Below are 18,533 nucleotides of genomic sequence, written 5' to 3' on the forward strand. Positions count from 1 at the left end.
CTGGTTTAAATCATGTTCTATATTTTATGTTCAATTGTTTTTTTTGTAAAACTGTATGTTTCCTAAATAAACTAAAATAAAAAAATTTAAAAAAAACATCGCAGAGAAAACCACGTCAGCTTGAAGGCTTGTGAAGAAGAATAATATCTTTTGTAGTTTTCTGACTTATCTGCATAACCCCTTACATAAAACTGAGTTAGTTACATCGTAACCAGCGTTACACAATAAGAATAAGCCGTCAATAACGGTCTTCATCAAATCATCCATCGATCGGCATCGAACCTAAACCTTGACACTAACCGTGACTCTCTACAATATCAGATCTAACACCTGCTCCCGGGTCAAACAGCTTCGGCATTCTTCGGCAAACTCCGCCGGACTTCGGAGAAAAATCTCTCACAGGTGTGCGCGCGTTTCACCGAAGGCATACCTGTCCAGTCCACTTCCGACCGGCGAAACGCGGCCTTCCGAAAAGGCTCTGACGGTGCTTCGAAAGCAACCTAACCATAAAAAACTTTAAAACGGCGCTTTGAAAAAAGTTTGACTGTTCAATCCATGATCTAAATATTGACAACAAATAGTGCTGTTTTTGGATGCTAGGTTACGGTAATAACCTTAACTTTTTTGTGTTTCTTTTTTTGAGTAAAGTTTTAAGTTTTTTTTTGTGTTAATAAACTGAACTCTGGGGTGGAAATTCAATCTATCAATTATTGTTGTGTGTGTTTGTTTACTTAAGTGGTAATTTGTCGTTTGGATATATAAGCGACAACAACTTGATTCGTTTTAAAAGTAAGTTTATCAATATTTTATTGGTAATGTTATGGTTTTATAATCGGTTATTGAATGACAGGTTTATTTTTGTCTAGTTTCGCATGAACCTATTTAAGGTTTACAGTCGTTACATTTTTGATTTTATAAATAAATGGTTAGTAAACATCAATAGATATAAAGGAAATGAATGCCACGGCAAGAGACAGAATAAACAAAGATAATCTTCTCTTATTCTGCAGCACGCTAATTATTAATACGCAAAAAAATATACAAATAGCACTTGGTTTCAACTAAATTATAGCAAGAACTAAGGAGATGTTAAAAGATGCATTGAAGTTCAATTGTTTACTTAATAAAAGTTAAGTTCTGAGGTTGGAAAAATAACCCAAACTTATACCTAAAGCTCCTATTTAGACAACAGAATAAACAAAGATAATCTTCTCTTATTCTGCAGCACGCTAATTATTAATACGCAAAAAAATATACAAATAGCACTTGGTTTCAACTAAATTATAGCAAGAACTAAGGAGATGTTAAAAGATGCATTGAAGTTCAATTGTTTACTTAATAAAAATTAAGTTCTGAGGTTGGAAAAATAACCCAAACTTATACCTAAAGCTCCTATTTAAATACTAGTGAACATTAGATAGACAAGTTACAATCAAGTATTGTTTTTTTTCTAAAGAGCCTGCAGCGGTATTCCACAAGCTTACCTAAACAAATGTGGGGAATCTAAACAAATGTTGTGTTTAGATTAATCAATTTATAGTTAGCATAATTAATGATAACTGTTTGGTTTAGTTAATTGAATGGATAGCATTTGGCCTACGTGGTTGAGTGGGTACGATCCTCGGCTACATACCCGGAGGAGGGGATTCAAATCCTTTTGATTAATTTGTGTTATTTCACAATTTTAATAATTTTATAATAATGTGTAATATGTTTTCGGCAGAGCGGTAGATACATTTAGCATCATCCTGGTGAAAGAGCTATATTCAGAATCGAAATTGCTTGAAATAGCTTTAGCCATATTTGGTGAACAGATCTGAATAGTCAGCTTCTTTGCAACCTTCCTTTTAACCATTTCCTTCCCTCCCTAGTACCTTCAGCCTCACAACATACCTCAATTAGGGATGCCATAGTCTCACTGGCTTCAGAGAGAATGCTACTCATAAAAATGTGTTTTAATTTTAAAACCATTGATTAAAAAGATATCCTAGAGGTAGGATAAATTGTTTTTGACAGATTCACGCTTATCCGCTAATGAAGTTGTATAATTGTCAAAGTTTTGAAGAACTCAAAAAAGGTAACGTCAAAAATTCTTTTTTGATGTCGATCCCCATGAAAAATGGAGTAAAAAGTAATGTCAATGTCTAATTGAATCAACTAATCGAAATATTAACTGCATGCTCTCTGTTTTGTCCCATCAATAATTGCGTGCTCTCTGTTCTGTCCCATCAATAATTACGTGTTCCCTGTTTTGTCCCATCAATAATTGCGTGCTCCCTGTTTTGTCCCATCAATAATTACGTGCTCCCTGTTTTGTCCCATCAATAATTGCGTGCTCTCTGTTCTGTCCCATCAATAATTACGTGCTCCCTGTTTTGTCCCATCAATAATTACGTGTTCCCTGTTTTGTCCCATCAATAATTACGTGCTCCCTGTTTTTTCCCATCAATAATTGCGTGCTCCCTGTTTTATCCCATCAATAATTCAGGCATATTATCTGTTTCTGGTTTTCATAAATGCACCCCACGTTCTCTAACCAAACAATCCGTATATATTCTTGAGTAACTTGTGCTGTTCAAAATTTTCGTTTCCTCTTCTTCATATTGAAGACTGAAGAATGTAAAAGTATGGATACAGGCATAATTTAAAAAAAAGAATGGCACTTTCAAAAACCAGTAAACTGATTTACATTGTGTCTCTTCTTGGAGAGATCTTCCTATCCAAACTTGAAAATTAATGCATATTATTCACGCCTTTTCAAACATTTAGCTCCTGTGTGCAGCAGTTCGGGCGGGTTTTCTCACAGAATTTCAACAATTCACCAAATTTCAACAACTGACCAAATTTCAACAATTCATTAAATTTCAACAATTCACCAAATTTCAACAATTCACTAAATTTCAACAACTGACTAAATTTCAAAAATCACCAAATTTCAACAATTCACCAAATTTCAACCATTCACCAAATTTAAACAATTTACCAAATTTCAACAATTCTCCAAATTTCAACAATTCACCAAATTTCAACAATTCACCAAATTTCAAAGTTGAAATTCTAGTTCTCGAAAGTTCTGTTCAAGTTCTATTAAAATTTCAGCATGGGCCGGTTGTGTCACCGTACTTGGATAGTAACAAAATTTAAAAATGAACTTTCATAGAACTTTGAAATTTAATGAATTGTTCAAATTCTGTGAAGAAACCCGTCCTCAGATTGGTTTGAATCTTGGAAATTGTAAAAGGCAAAGGAATCTCATATTATTCCCTTAAATTTCTTTGGTTTATACGTCTTATGCTTATTAAACCACATTTCGCATTCCTTCTTATAACATGCGAACATAACTTAACACAATTTACAATGCACTATCTGCCCTACATATATATAATCTATAAGATGTTACCACACGGAGAAATCAACCTATACCAATAACAATAATAATCTCTCGACCATTCTTCCTCAATCTTTCCCATCTTCCCATTCGTAATCTACACTTTTCTCTTCGACGTCGTACAATATTGATTCTCCACAATACTACACCTGTTCAGAAACTACTTAACCGTGTCTGTTTCATCTTGCAATGGTCATCTTTAACGTCTGTACCATCATTATAGCCTCGTTTACATAGCCAGTGTTGCCTGTAGGCCCATTACCATAATTAATATTATTTCTAGACAGGTGTGGAATCTCTAAGCGAGGGAAAAGCGTGTCAGAGAGTAATTAATTGGTGTCTTCTTACCGCTGTTGAGTTACTTTCCTACCGGCAGATGCAACATCCAATTGGAATAAGAAAATACTTCCTGTCTGGACCATGAATGTTGTGGTTAATGCGTCAAATCTGTATACTGTTGGAGAAATTGCTCCCGAAGATTATCTAGTCAGAATTGAGATTTTGCTTGAAGTGGCATTAGCCGTGTTCAGTGCAGGTACTTCCCAAGCCTTCCTCTTTCCCATCTCTTTCCTCTCAGTCTCATAACAGTCGGGACTGCTAATCTGCGGTGAAAGATGTGAAACATGTTTTGGCGCGTCTCGGAGGGTAAAACCGACTCTTGCGTAGCAAGCGTGGCAAGACGGGTCGACGCTCTTGCAAGGAACAACAATTCATTCATGCAGCCTCGTGACTCGTCGACTAATTCCGCCCGGCCGCTAAAACTCTGTGCGGTATATTTGCTTCTAGTCTTACTAAAATTGGCCATGGATCTGTTCTAAAAGGGTGTGTATGAGGCTGAAGTGAGAGAGGAAGAAAATGGAAAAGTTAAAGGATAAGAAGAAGTTCTTGGCTATCGGAACTTGTGACTAATCATTGCTAATACCATTTCAAGCAACTTTCCGATTCAAAGTGGTGATATTTCAACAGAGCGATACTAAAAGAATCTACCTCTTTGAAAGTCTTTCCATGCGGGCTAGCTTTATTCTTTTCTAAATAACTGACACATTCAAATTAAGAAGGAATTAAAAAACTGATAATAAAAAATCAACGAAAAATTAATATCGAAAACCTTTCGGTTAAAATACTCAATTTTACAGTTAACTAAGGCTACGTAGTCAATATTTCAGACGAAAACAAGTTTTGTTACTAAATTTATTCGTTAGTTCAACAATGGACAGGTTTAAATATTCGTAGTTTTGGGGCAAATACTTTCGCTGTTTTCAAAGTGGTACGCAACAGTTACAGAGACAAACACACATGAAGGTATAATAATGAACTTAACAATTTGATGAAATTAGGGATTTTTGATTTATTGTCCATTCCCAAAATATGGCGATTTTTTTGATTGTTGTGGAACTTTTTCAATGAATCCTAAGATTTCAATTAAAAATCGTTATTTTGACAAAAACATAAAGTAAATTACCCGTATTTTTCTACAGTGCTCGATGCTTGCGTTCTTCGTTTACAGAAAAATTCCATTAGACCTTACCACAGCCATAAAGTCACTTTTAAGACCTTTCTTAGTGAAACTGGTCTAAGTTCAGATGGGTATGATGCTCGACTAACTGCTGAGTTCTGTACTCACTGCGGGTACTGACGCACTTTTCAAAAAAGCTATGTTAAGTGAAAAGGTCTGTACTATTAATTTTATGGCTAAAACATTTACACCTTTACCAAGAAACGTGGTGGAAATATTACGCGCTTCGTAAGGTCAGAACAATTAAAAACTTGTCTTATTACCATGTTCGTTTGTTTTATTAAAACGGTATTAAACCAGGCTCAAGGCCGGCTTTACCACAGCAAAGCTAACGGGCGTAAAAATCTAATTGGTAAGACGGTTAGTGTGAGCCAAGACCGAGATTTTGGCAGTCCATCCTCTCTGTCTACCTGCAGACAAACGGATTTATGATTAGTTAGTTATTTAAAGTTTTTTGTTGTTAAAGTAACAATTATTATAATCTATTTTGATTTCGGCAATATGGCTTTACTTAAATTGAGATTTTTTCCTATTTTTCTATTCTAAACAAATCACAAAATCAACTCACAAAAAAGAGAAAAAGACAGATTCGGTAGGGTCAGTTATTTCATAGAATTTTAAGTTAATTTTGAAGTTTTGTTATTATTTCAGTTAGGTGAAAAAACTAGCCACATCGAGAAAACTTAAAGATGTTATATTTTGATAATTTATTAAAAATATCTTCGAATTATTCGTATTTCGGTTAAAAACAGGACTGCAGGCCGAATGGATTGAAAGGTTTCCAAATAAACTAGCAATAAAACATGAATGTTTTTTGGCGATATCGGAACACGTAGTTCGTCATTGTTTACGTCAGGTGCATGAACACGTGTTTCGATATATTATGAATGTACTAAAAGTTTATTAAGAAACGGCATGCTAAACAGGATTAGCAATATTTTTCTCCATTCAATAATGATATAATAACAGAACTTGAATGGAACCTTTACAGAACTTGCTAAATAAACTGCCCATAAATAATGGGTATTCAAAAATATTCAAAATTCTACCTAGTCGTATATTTTCGTAATTTACACTTTTCCGCATGAAGGAATCTGATAAACATTCTAATCTCGCATTCCAGCGAGAAAAGACTAACATTTAGGTCATCTCTGGTTACATGCAAGAAACATTAGATTATATTACCAACCTCAAAGGTACTCGAGACCCTGAGTCATTCTGGTGTGTCTGCGAGTAACTATACCTGATCATTGGAATTACACATAGGCAATGTTAGAACATTCAAATACCTATAATAATATTGATTGCATTGGAAAACTTCTATCGATAATAACAAATCATTTTTCGAAGTGTAAATTATTATTTGTATCAAATACGAAAGGATCATCAAAAACAAAGTTTTTTTTAGGTACTTACGTCCATGTCAATTGTTTTAGGTTATTATGGAACCTATGTTGAGTTTAAAATGACCTAGAACAATCGGCGTGGAAAAATTCTCGTTGCGCTGATCGCGATTAGATTGAATTTTTCTTCGACGCGTCGACCGCAGGTTGCGAATTATGCAATTCAATTTTGTCTAAAAACTAACTGTGTTTGATTTGTTTAAGTTCAGTACAATATCTTTTAATGAAATTTTTCATTATTTTAAAAAGCACAAAGGATATCTGATCTGTTCAAAGCATTTTTATTACTTTCTGGGCTTATGATAAGGAATATACAATAAATAAGCTGGATCAGAAATCAGGCAAAGTTGCAGGAGATAAATATAATTCCTACAACATGAATCTCTAAGTTCAGTACTTTCTCTCCATTAAAATGCCCTTGTATCCCCAGGGGACCCAGCACGGTCAATCAACAACAATAAACCCTTCATAAAACCCTTATCATAATCAACCCTTCATCTATGCTATATTGACTAAATCCGTTATCTATGATCAGTTGGCGATATTTGCGAGCACGGTCAACAAATTAATAAAATATCTTCGTACGTCCAATAGACAAAAGCCACCTGATCTTAGCACGATGTCAGATAAGCTTCGGTTAACATTCAATACACACATCTACTTTTGATTATGTCGTTGTTATGCAAAATCAGTTGCTTATTAATGAACGGAGGTGAACTAACGAAGCTCTTAAAATTGAAAGAAGTCGTATACGCAATCAATTCATTCATTCGAGCAACGACAGTTGTTAAATTACAACAATTTGTGGTTAAAGACCTCATAAAAGAATTTTTCTTTCCCCTTTTTGTGTCAAAAATTACATGCAGACTGGCAATGCTCATTAAAGATAGAATATATTTCAATTCGACATTGTTAATTTATTTGTATTTTTATGTAGCCGTTTGACATTTAGGAATATTGAACCATAGACAATACCCGCCAGAGTTGCCATCGTAAAACGATTTCTTATTTATTTCGTGTCAATATCGGTTTGGCCATCGACAGCGCAACCGTGCTCAGGATATCGATCCAAATCATCAGAGGTTAAGCCATTTTCTGTCTGCTTTCACGTTAACACGGTTTATTTTTTATTTTGTGAACATTATTTTATTTGCCGGAAAACTAGTACCAACCTATAAAAACTTAAACCAATCTTCAACTTCAATTTCATAAATATTCGTCGAGCAATTTAAAACAACTAGTGTTGAAATGGCTGGCGGTTTCGAAAAGCCAACATTGCGAAATTTTATTGTCTATCATTTAGATATGAGTGAAAGATGGTCCAGTACCATATCTGATAAGGTAATCAAATTGTACTTAACGTCTTGATTACCGTCGTGAAAGCAGCCAACCTCAACAACGAATTAAGGTGATTGTTAACCAAATCTTTTGTAAACTATTTTGATGAAATTCCGAAATCGTAAATTAATCCAAGTTGTTTATACGGCGACCATTTTTGATTTTATAACGACAGATTTACTAAGGACGGGTTGTTTCGGAGAATTTGAACAATTCATCAAATTTCAACGTTCATTTTCAAGTTCTGCGAAAGATATTTTCAAGTTCTGTTTTTATTTCAGTTTTATCAAGCAACTAGCCTATAATGATATAATAACAGAACTTGAATTGGACTTTCACTTCTGTGTGTTCATTTTCGGGTTCTCCCGAAAATGAACGTTGAAATTTGATGAATTGTTCAAATTCTCCAAAACAACCCGTCCTAAGTGTGGTATCTACCCAAATTCGGGAAAAGGCACTTTTTCATGTGATACCCCACAACAGCACTTTTTGATGTGATACTCCATAAAATTCTCAAACTGACCGGAGCCATTCGGACAATGTTAAAACGGTAATTTGGGTAAGTTGTGAAATTGCGGAATTGGGGTGATTAGGAAAAGGGTGGTCAGATGGATCCTGTTGATTCAGATATGGTCATTAAACATTTGTTATGGCTATATGAAGTTGACCGTTTGATATTATTAATATCTATAAGTCTCTCACCAGGGCCATACTAAAAGCATATCAGCGTTACACTCGTCCAACCAACAATGAGCGCCAGGTGTTTTTTTTAAATATAACAATATGAATTTCACTATTTTTCGGTATTGAAGTGGAAATTAAACCAGCTGAAACCAAGCAGATAGACTCGTTGTTGTTGACAATGCATTATATCAACTTTTGGTGGCAATCACGTACATACATGCGTACATTTTATAAATAAATGTCGGTCCTACCCGATTGGCATTTGGTGAGGTTTGTAGAGTTTTCGACCACAGTTTCTGTGTAGGAAGGTTAATCAGCAGTCAAATCAAAAAAATAAATTAAAAGACATAAAGTAATCAGTTTGGTAATAACTTTTATTGACTTTCTACAAGATTTGGAGAATCCAGAGAATACGTCTGTTTTCATGTGAAACAGAGGTAAGTCACAAACTCTACACTTTTTATATAGCTCAGTTCCAATAGTCTATAGTAGCCACAAATATAAATATCTCTAATTGACTACACAACTTCCATGAAAATACTGTCAAATTTCATACGAAAGTAGAATTGCAAAAATTACACAAAGTTAAAAGACTCCTTTTGCGAATTTGGCAAAAAACCTCTGTTATCTTGTTTTTGATCTGAACATTTCCAATTTACATTATTTATTCTACCACATAATAACGTGTGAACAATGAAAACATCAATTACAATCTTATTATAATGTTATTTATGTGCAATTAACTACCCATCACGCGTAATAACAACAATATTTATAATTACGGTTGGTTTTCGCCTCCGACGCGCGTAATACTCATAATCAAGAGATAAAGTTATGTATTAGTTATGTATAAGTTATGTAAAGTAATGCAAGCCTCGGTTTATTTAAGGCTTTTGGTAAATGAGGCGGTATTCGAAGCAGAACGACCTTCAAAGATGGTCTCGAATTTCTAATTGAGAAGGTTGCGTTTTGGAATGGTATTTAGCGAGCATCCAAAGGAGTGACTCAGCAATGCGTTTGAAGGTTTTAAGTGTGTTTCCGGTCTTAAAATCAGAAACACGAGCAGGTACTATACTGTATAGTAAAGAAATTAATTCAACATCACCGGTAAGTGGATGAATTGACAAATGCGACTTGTTCCCACGTAAGCATGGTGGGCTAAATAATTCCTACTAGCCAAGTCCTACATCATTTCGCAAGCAATATCTTTCGCTTATAACAGGAGGTTTTTTTTATGTGAAACCGCACAAGAGTCCCAATTGCTCCTAACCCAGTAAGACTATGACATCCCCAATTGGGTTATTTTGTGAGGCTGAAAGTAGTGAGAGGGGAAGGAGATGGGAAAGAAGAGGGTGTAGAAGTACAGATTTGATCACCAAACACGGCCAAAGCCATTTCAAGTAACCTTTCAACTCTGAATGGTGGTCTCACACCAGGGCGATACTGAGAGTGAATAATTTGTGTAATATCACAACTTAATCACATAAAATTTACTTTTTTACCCCGGGATTTGAACCCGCCACCTCCAACTTACTAATTGAGATCCTTATTCCTCGAACATGAAGGCAGTCATAAGGAATGGGATTTCTTATTTCTTATTTTATTTTCGCCTTACAACTCCGTATTGGTACACCCTCCTTCAAACGATTCTGTTATCCATCTCTCGACATGACCCGACTCAAGTATTTCATTAATGTTAGCTTCATTTCTCTAATCTTTTTTATTTCTCCACATTCTAATACCAACATTTGTTATCGGTTCAGTCATACATGATTTTACGGCACTCGGTTTAATTTTTGCTATAGGGATCTCATATCTACAGTAATCAGTCTATTCTCATCTAACGTCTGCCAGTTCCATGCCTCACTGATATACTCATAAATCAATGTTGATATCATCACTCCATTGTAACTGCTAGTCTTCTTTATTTTTAAAACTTTCAATTACAGTCCTTCTTAAAAACATAAATTACCAAGTGCGTTCGATCTAAATTTGCTAATTAATCCACTACTAGATACAATGTCAGTGTACGCGAATTTATACAGGAAGATTTTGGTATGGTATAATAATCAAGATACAAAAAAGTTCGCAGCAGAATGGTATAAGAGTACAAAATTGTGTATCTCCCAAAGTGTCACAAAGGGGCAGACTGTAAAAGGAACTCAGCAGGCAGAGAAAGCTCCCTAAAAGTAGAAATAATATAAGAAAAACTGCATTCCTCAGTCGCATGCCACATTCGTGTGCCACATTCTGAAATTGGGCATGAAAGGAGGAGTGGAAGACAGATAGGGTGTAGAAAGTAGAAGATTATTGTGGCTGAGAAACATCCATCGGTGGACAGCTACTGGTGCAATACTAACTATTCAGGGTGTGGATGAGCTAAGTAAAGAATGGTAGTCTAAAAAATCTTTAAAGATTAATGCTGACTTCGGTCTGGGTTTTTGGTAAAAACATAGCTAAAATCGCTGTGCTACCACTTCAGTATTCTCCTTTATCACATTATTACGTTATACTATCAGAAAAAATATTTTTATTAACGTTTCAAGGGTACCTGTTATTTTAAAATCAGTTCAGTTCTGTTTCTATCAAAGTTTGGTAGGATAAGATCTTTCTCCGTCAACTGCGTTGATTTCATCTTACATATATAGTTATCAGCGGCGGTCGGTGACTTTTTGTAGAAGAGATGCTGGACACCAAATGTTTATCCTCGTACTTACTACGTACTTGATATTTAGAACACGTTGGCGAAGTATCGATCTTATTTTGGGTATTCATTTTTATTTATTTAAATTATGATTAAAAAGTAAATTAGAATTCGACTAAAATTCAAGCTCAAAGCAAACTGTCAAAGCAGCGCGCGTATACAATCCAATGGATTAGTAATAGAGTATACGATTCAGAGCATTATACAAATGAGCATTAAAATCGTTTTTTTTACGTCGGATGCTGTCATTAAAATGGTATAAAGGTGACGAAGATATTGGCTTGCGGGTCTTAGTGCGCATGCGCGGAAAGAACGTACGTTTTACGCGTTTCACAGTTTTTGAGAATGTATATTGTGTATTTAGACTCGCCAGCGCTGATTGTGTCGTGTCCCTAGTTTACATAGAAACGGGACGATAATATGCACGATGTCTTGTAATAATAATATTTGTATGATTTATTACAGCGCCGTTTTAGTAAAAAAAATCACATTAAGGTCGCTGTAGAAACATTCAAATGTCCAAATCTTTTTACTCTAAAATGCAAGGGATGCGGAGCATCCACAGCATGTATGGACGGACCGCGCCTGAAACTTATATGGGTCAACTAATTGTTATTTCTCCACTCCGAGACGTCTTCTTTCCTCGTAGATTCCTTGGTTATTTTTCCGGTAGTTTTTGTGATTTTGTTATTTAAAATGTAAAGTTCACAGTAGTGTAGAACTAAGAAAAGTGTCTTGAAAGAATCTGTAGGTAGGTGTAACTGTATGAACTAAATTTGAACATATCAATATTAAACAATTTTTGAATCTGAGGAGATATTGACTTCGGGTTGTTGTTAGAAACATTGAGCAAATGATTTTTTGGGAAAATCAGCCTTGTTTGAACCATAAGGACTAAGTTATGCAAGAAATAAGTTAAAAAACCTTATATATTCTACTTAATTGTGTGATACTTACTCTATTACAGTTTTTTTCTGAAAAAAACACCACCCCACCTAAAAAAATCATGATTTATGTTATAATTCTGATTGAATATAACCAAATACAGTTTTAAAGTATTAGTTTATCCGGGATTTATTGTAAATTAATTGTTTATATATTTATTTATACACATTGTTGCATTGTATTTATAATAACCATTTCTATTGTTCTCTTTTATGTATTTTGTATTTATATTTTTTTATCTATGTATATTCTGTATTTATAATAAGTAAAAAAAAAATGTTATTCTTTTGTAAAAGCCGCTATAATCGGCGTTAATAAATAAATAAATAAATAAATAATTATTGTTCTTTGAAGCGTGGCTTCATGGTGCATAATGAATTATTTACAAATTTACATGTGTTAACTGTGCTAAATGGTAGTTTGAAATGAAATTTCGGTCATTCTACAGTATTAATTTAGAAACCCACATGATCAATCCTTTATTTGACCTAATCATTTTTTTTCAAAACAAAATATTTAAATATCGTAGGTACAAAATGTTTTGTTGATAAAGTCATTAAAAGCTATAAAATTTGCAGAATCATTAGTGAACTTTCTCACTGAAATATGAAATCATTAAATTTTGCACAACAAATGAAATTAATATTATTTATCTTATGTATATTTTGTTGAGATATAACGCGATAGAGAAACGAGCACGCAAAATAATACGCCATATAAAAGTTCAATGACATTATTTACTAATAGAAAAAAGTTTCAATTGGTTATTAAAAAAGAGAAGACGAGTGAAAAAGTGAAATTAATGCCAAAAAAAATCCAAATCATTCTGATGTAGTTTTTTTACAAACATGTTGTCATGAAGTTATTAAATTGGAAAATAATGTGTTTTTAGATGCCTAGAGGAATTTTTTTAATAGATTAGTATGTATAGTGTGTATTATTATGGATTTCAATATTGAATCCTCGGTACAAATGGATGAGTTTGAGTAGGTGTGATGAGGTTAATCAACTTGTAGCAGTGGACGTGCCCCATACGAAGCCCTATACTGAACTCAAGAAATCAATGTCCACTAACATTATGTTGATTTATAGATATCACTGTTTTGATAACCGACGGCTGCATATCATCTGGAGATGGGATTTTATAAGATTACTGACGAAGCGGTCGAGTGGAACAAAGGGCGATGGAACTTGGAATAAATTACATTTTTACTTACACGATTTTTACTTTACCTAATCGATGTGTAATACTCAAGGCGTAATTTTAGTTTCAATTGATTTTATTTGGTGAATAAATGCCCTCTACGTTATCGACGTGTTGTCATTTATCTGCGTACCATATCATAGTCTGAATTCTACGAGTGTTGTTGAAGTATGTTTTCGAGGGATGGAAACGCTAATGAGGACCTTGACGGAATGGGGAATGCAGGGAGTTCCTTTTTTGGAAGACTGAATTGATTAGGTTCTAGTAAAAAGTTGTTGTAGGAAGCCAGGCTCACAGTCCATAATGTTCAATTTCTAATATTGACGTACGGCAGAGATTTCTAGAACAGAAAGAGGAAGTACAAAAGTACCGACTGATTGCAGTCGAAATAAAATGCAGTAATTCAATAAGAGTTTATCGTTTGGATGAATTGTACTTGTCACAAGCTTAGTGCAATTGCATTGCATCAAATTTTTTCAAATATCAACCATAACACTAGTTATGGATAGTCACTAGATACTAATCTAATGAATTAGTGTGGTTTTGAGAGCCTTTTTCTATTACATTCAATAATAAATTGTTATTTATTACCTTTTTTCTCTTTTCAGGAAACATCGGAATGTGAAGTAAAAGTTTAAAAAAGTGTGTATCACCAGCACAAGATCAAAAATGTGATAACTAAAGAATGAATAGACAATCAAAACCTTAAAAAAGATGTGATTGAACTTTGTTTGCTAAAACACACTTAATCTATCTAAGTAAACCTCAATCTATCAGGAACACATAAGTGAAAAGATAACAACAGGAAGTACTAATTGAATCAAGATAATAAAACATTGCTAAATTACAGATTAACAAAAATAACAAATCTACCAGGAGCACAGAAATGAAAAAATAGTATGGAATAACACTAAATCAAACAACAATGCAGTCTTCAACAATGAATGAAAGCCGCGAGAGAATTCGCCGCGAGCGCGAACGCGAGAGAAACACCTATACCTCCCCCCGTCAGGCCCTACGCAGAGTCTTGCTTCTTTCAGAGGGGCGACAGTTTAGAGAGGCTGCCGCGCTACTGGGTAGGCTAGGGGCGGGGGTGCTCCAGGGGGTGGCTTCAGAACTGCCCATTGACCTGTTGGCTGAGGCATTGCCGCATTCAGCGCATCTGCTGGAAACGCTGTATAACAGGTATGTGGAATTTTTTTTCATCTTAAGTTTGGTGATCCGTTGTTTCGATAAGATGCCATGTGTCCGTTGCATACACCTCGCACAGAATCGGAGTTGCTTTCTTCAACTTTTCCCGTGGACGATTTTTCCTTTGAAATTGCATCCGGATTATTGTTCTAATGACACCATTGTTGAAGCTTTATGGGGTCTGGGATTTTTCGGGGTTTAGAGTTATATTTCTCCTGTCAAGCCATATTTTACGTTAAAAATTGTTTTGCAATTACAAACATGGGACCGCTTACATACTTGTCTGTGATCTGTCATTAAATGGCGATCTCCACAAATTAATTGTCACATTTAAAATATCTGGATGTTTGGTAGTACCTTCAAAGTTACCTTTGAAATTACTTTTGGTGGTTTGCCTTTGAAAGGCAAAAAATTGCGAATTGTTAAACATACGTATAAAAATATTGATTCTTATGTAAATAATATAGGTATAATTTAAAAATTTTATCTTTGTTAGACAACTTTTGTCATATGGCAGTTGTAGTTGTGGGGTTGTAAAAATATCCATTAAAGATTTTTTTTACTAATGAGTTTGATTCTTTCCGTGTATATATAAATCAATATTTTTTCCCTGTCCACCCACAGGAACTGCCATAGTCCCAGACTTATTTCATTTTATACACAACGTTTTCTTCCATTTTTCAAAAGGGAAAAAAATACGGAGCTAAGCTAAGCTAAATTGTTGGTATCCGATCTTGACGATAATACCAAAACTGAATGCTGAAAAGCACATTAAAAGAAGATTAACGCTTAACGGTATCACTTTTACATACATAAACACACACTTCATCCCAATTTAAACACCTCTCTGACGACCCGGAGAGAAATTGATTTTTCCCCTCACAATGAATCAACAATATATCAATATTTTATCGATTTGCTTTTAAAATATGTCATGGCGATACAAATAATTGTCGTCGTAATGCAAAAATATTTGGATTTTCATTAACACGTTGTCTGACATCATGAAAATATATTCGTAATTTACTGAAAGTTTATCAGGAAACCTGTCAATTAACTCATAAAGCCAGCACTCATAAACACTCTAACGCTGTCTGGAACTTTAGCTAAATAATGATAATAACCCAAAAATTAATAACGATAGTAAACTATAATGATAGTCACAGTTTTAAAGAAATTTGGTTAATGCTGCTATTTGCCTTTTTATCGGGCAATTCAAAAAATTTTTCTTGGTTCAACTGTTCAAAACGTTCAACTATTCTACAGCTGGAATCGAACCTCGACCGCCCATCAATCTAAGATAAAAAGCTATTACTCTGCCAAACACGTCGTAAACAGTAATGTTTTCATATCCAATAAGCTCGCCGCAGCAATGAGGTTATTTTGAATAGTTAAGCCATTGGATCGAGTTAAACGATGCCCTGGGGATATAATATTCTATCGTTCCTTTTAGTTTTTCAATAGGTTGATGATCATACTCGTAAAATGCAACGACTTTCACCCGCAAGACGAAGTATGATGATGATTTTAGGCGGAGAATCTATCATTCACTGTTCTTATTGTTTCTCGTTGGAGTGTGGTACGAAAATTCAAACTCAGCTGTAGCAATAATCGTTGATGTTTTAATTTTGGCGAACTATTTTAATGATATAAAAATACGCAAGGAGAGGCAAAAATAATCAAAAAGAGCAAAAAAGGAGCCATAAATGGAAAGAATAGACTAGAAGAGCCAAAAAAACGTCGAAGATAGGGCAGTATGAAGCGAGAAGATACAGGAAGAGACTAAGAGAGTCAACAAGAAGCACGAAGAAGCAAGAGGAACCCAAAATAGAAAAAAGAGTGAGATGAAGAATAGACAAGAAGAAAATAATGGGGACATTTGAAGTCAATTTTGTGGAATACCTTTATTGATTTGAGCTTTTGTTTTCTATTAAATCGAGTCCGAAGCTAAAAAACATTTAGAACGGGTTGTTTCGGAGAATTTGAACAATTCATCAAATTTCAACGTTCATTTTCAAGTTCTATGAAAGATTTTGAGAGGTTCTGTTTTTATTTCAGTTGTGTCAAGCAACTAGCCTACAATGATATAATAACAGAACTTGAATAGGACTTTCACAGAACCCGAAAATGAACGTTGAAATTTGATGAATTGTTCAAATTCTCCGAAACAACCCGTCCTTAGTCAAATTTTTAAAAAATCGGTCGCTACAGGATTTACTATCAGCTGTTTAATGTCTTGTAAAAAGCGTTAAAGCGTAGACACAGTTGCAAAAGTTTTTGGCCCTTTAGTTGCCGAAAAAATATGTTCTATGGGTTCTCTGTGTGATACAGATTTACCAGTCAACCGCTTGTGAGACACCAACATCATATATATGTCATTAATTATAATTCATTGCACTAATGTGTTAGGTATGCCTTTATTAAAAAGAATATCCGGGAATGTGCCCTGACCACTGCGCTATCACAGTAACCACAAAAATCGAACCAAAATTACAGCCAGTAAAAGAGATTTACATCTCAAAAGAAGCAAAAGCTGAATTATGTAACTATTTCATGCTTGATTAAGCAAAATCTTGTTTTAAATTTAACTAAATATTAAAGGTGTTATTTTCTTTTGGCCACCCTGTGATAACTTCCACTTTGGCCATGCTTGACGTGCGCAGGAAGTAGTTGTTTGGTCGTCTGACTGAAGTGGTCGGGCAGTTAGTTGTTGTCCGGTTGGACGGTGTGAAGATCTGAAAATGAAATCGTGGTACCGTTAGCGGTCAAATTATTTGGTAACCGGTTCTATCACTAAACCCACTGGACTTATGAAACTTAGATTAATTATCTTTTTTTTTTAAAGTTTGTTTTTAAATTAAATAATTGTTTTATGACATACTATCTATAGAGGAGGCATAAACAACATAAAATTCATGATAAAAAAAATTCTGTATATTTATTTATTTACTTTTTGGTTGGCTGCAATTTTTCTTGTAGTTTTGGCAAACTCAAAATATTAACCCTTTTAGTTTTAGTCATTTTGATGAAATTGTTCCATTGTATTTACATGCATATGATACAATGATCAAATTCAGGAATATATAAATTTATGCAGATGATATCTACAGGGTTTTCCAATAAGAGGTGTTATTTTGAATAGCCCGCTATTAAGGTAGATGTTACTTTTGAAGCTGTCATTTTTTGACATTTGACAATTAAAAACTACGCCATTAATAAAAATGGAACGATACACACTTCAACAATGCATTGAAATTCACTTGAGTGAATTAAATGCAAATCATCTTGATGAGGCCCATTTCCACCTCGGTGGCTTCGTCAACAAGCAAAATTGTCGCATCTGGGGCTCGGTAAACCCAAGATTTATTGTTGAAAAGCCTCTTTATCCTCAACGTGTGACTGTTTGGTGCGGTTCATGGTCCGGCGAAGTAATTGGACCTTACTTTTTCGAAAATGAGGCTGGAGCAACAGTTACGGTGAATGGATTGCGCTATCGAGAGATGATTAATGATTTTTCATGGCCGGAATTGGATGGTATTGATCTAGACAACGTTTACTTTCAACGAAATGGCGCTACGTGCCACACAAGCAACGAAACCATTGATCTTTTACGATCGAATATCAAAATAACACTTCTTATTGGAAAACTCTGTATATTTCTTATCTTGGTTTAATTTTTGTGTTATTGTTTTGCAGTGTACATATTTTGGTTAATAATAAAAACAGAATTCACAGATAAACAGAAAAGTAATTTTTTTCTTAAATAAATACGATGCTTGTATCTTAGAAAATAGTTTTGTACTTCTCCATCCATTACAAACTGCAGAGAAAGCATTTTCCTTCAGAACAACGGGGAAGATCGAGTCCTTTTTAGTTATAGATATTAAAATCATCATATGATTGTTCCATTGTAAATAAAACTCATTAAATTTAACGGGATGTTTTTTATTGAAGACGCATTGAAAACTTATTACTTATCGTCTCGAGAAATCTTCCTTTGACAAGAGTTTCGAATATCTGTGATTGGATAACATCATATTGTATTAACCAAATAAATTTACTTTTTAATGTAAATTTCGCGGTTCCATGATATCTCATCAAAATTACAATTAAACACAACTTTAAAAAGTGATATAGAGTCATTAAAAGAAATGAAACAA

General features: G+C 34.2%; 1 protein-coding gene across 1 annotated transcript in view; it reads left to right on the forward strand.

Moving 5' to 3' along the window:
* The first annotated feature begins 466 nt into the window (after positions 1-466).
* LOC149411448 (uncharacterized) overlaps positions 467-18,533 on the forward strand; it is a 103,951-nt gene continuing 85,884 nt past the window's right edge. The window contains exons 1-2 of the mRNA XM_089646774.1: positions 467-789; positions 13,791-14,367. Of these exons, the coding sequence (XP_089502900.1) occupies positions 14,108-14,367 (260 nt within the window). The 5' untranslated portion in view covers positions 467-789; positions 13,791-14,107. The remainder of the gene's footprint in view (positions 790-13,790; positions 14,368-18,533) is intronic.

The sequence above is a fragment of the Hesperophylax consimilis genome, chromosome 25, assembly GCF_061612785.1.
Source record: "Hesperophylax consimilis isolate HC1 chromosome 25, BYU_Hcon_1.0, whole genome shotgun sequence".
Lineage (NCBI taxonomy): Eukaryota > Metazoa > Arthropoda > Insecta > Trichoptera > Limnephilidae > Hesperophylax > Hesperophylax consimilis.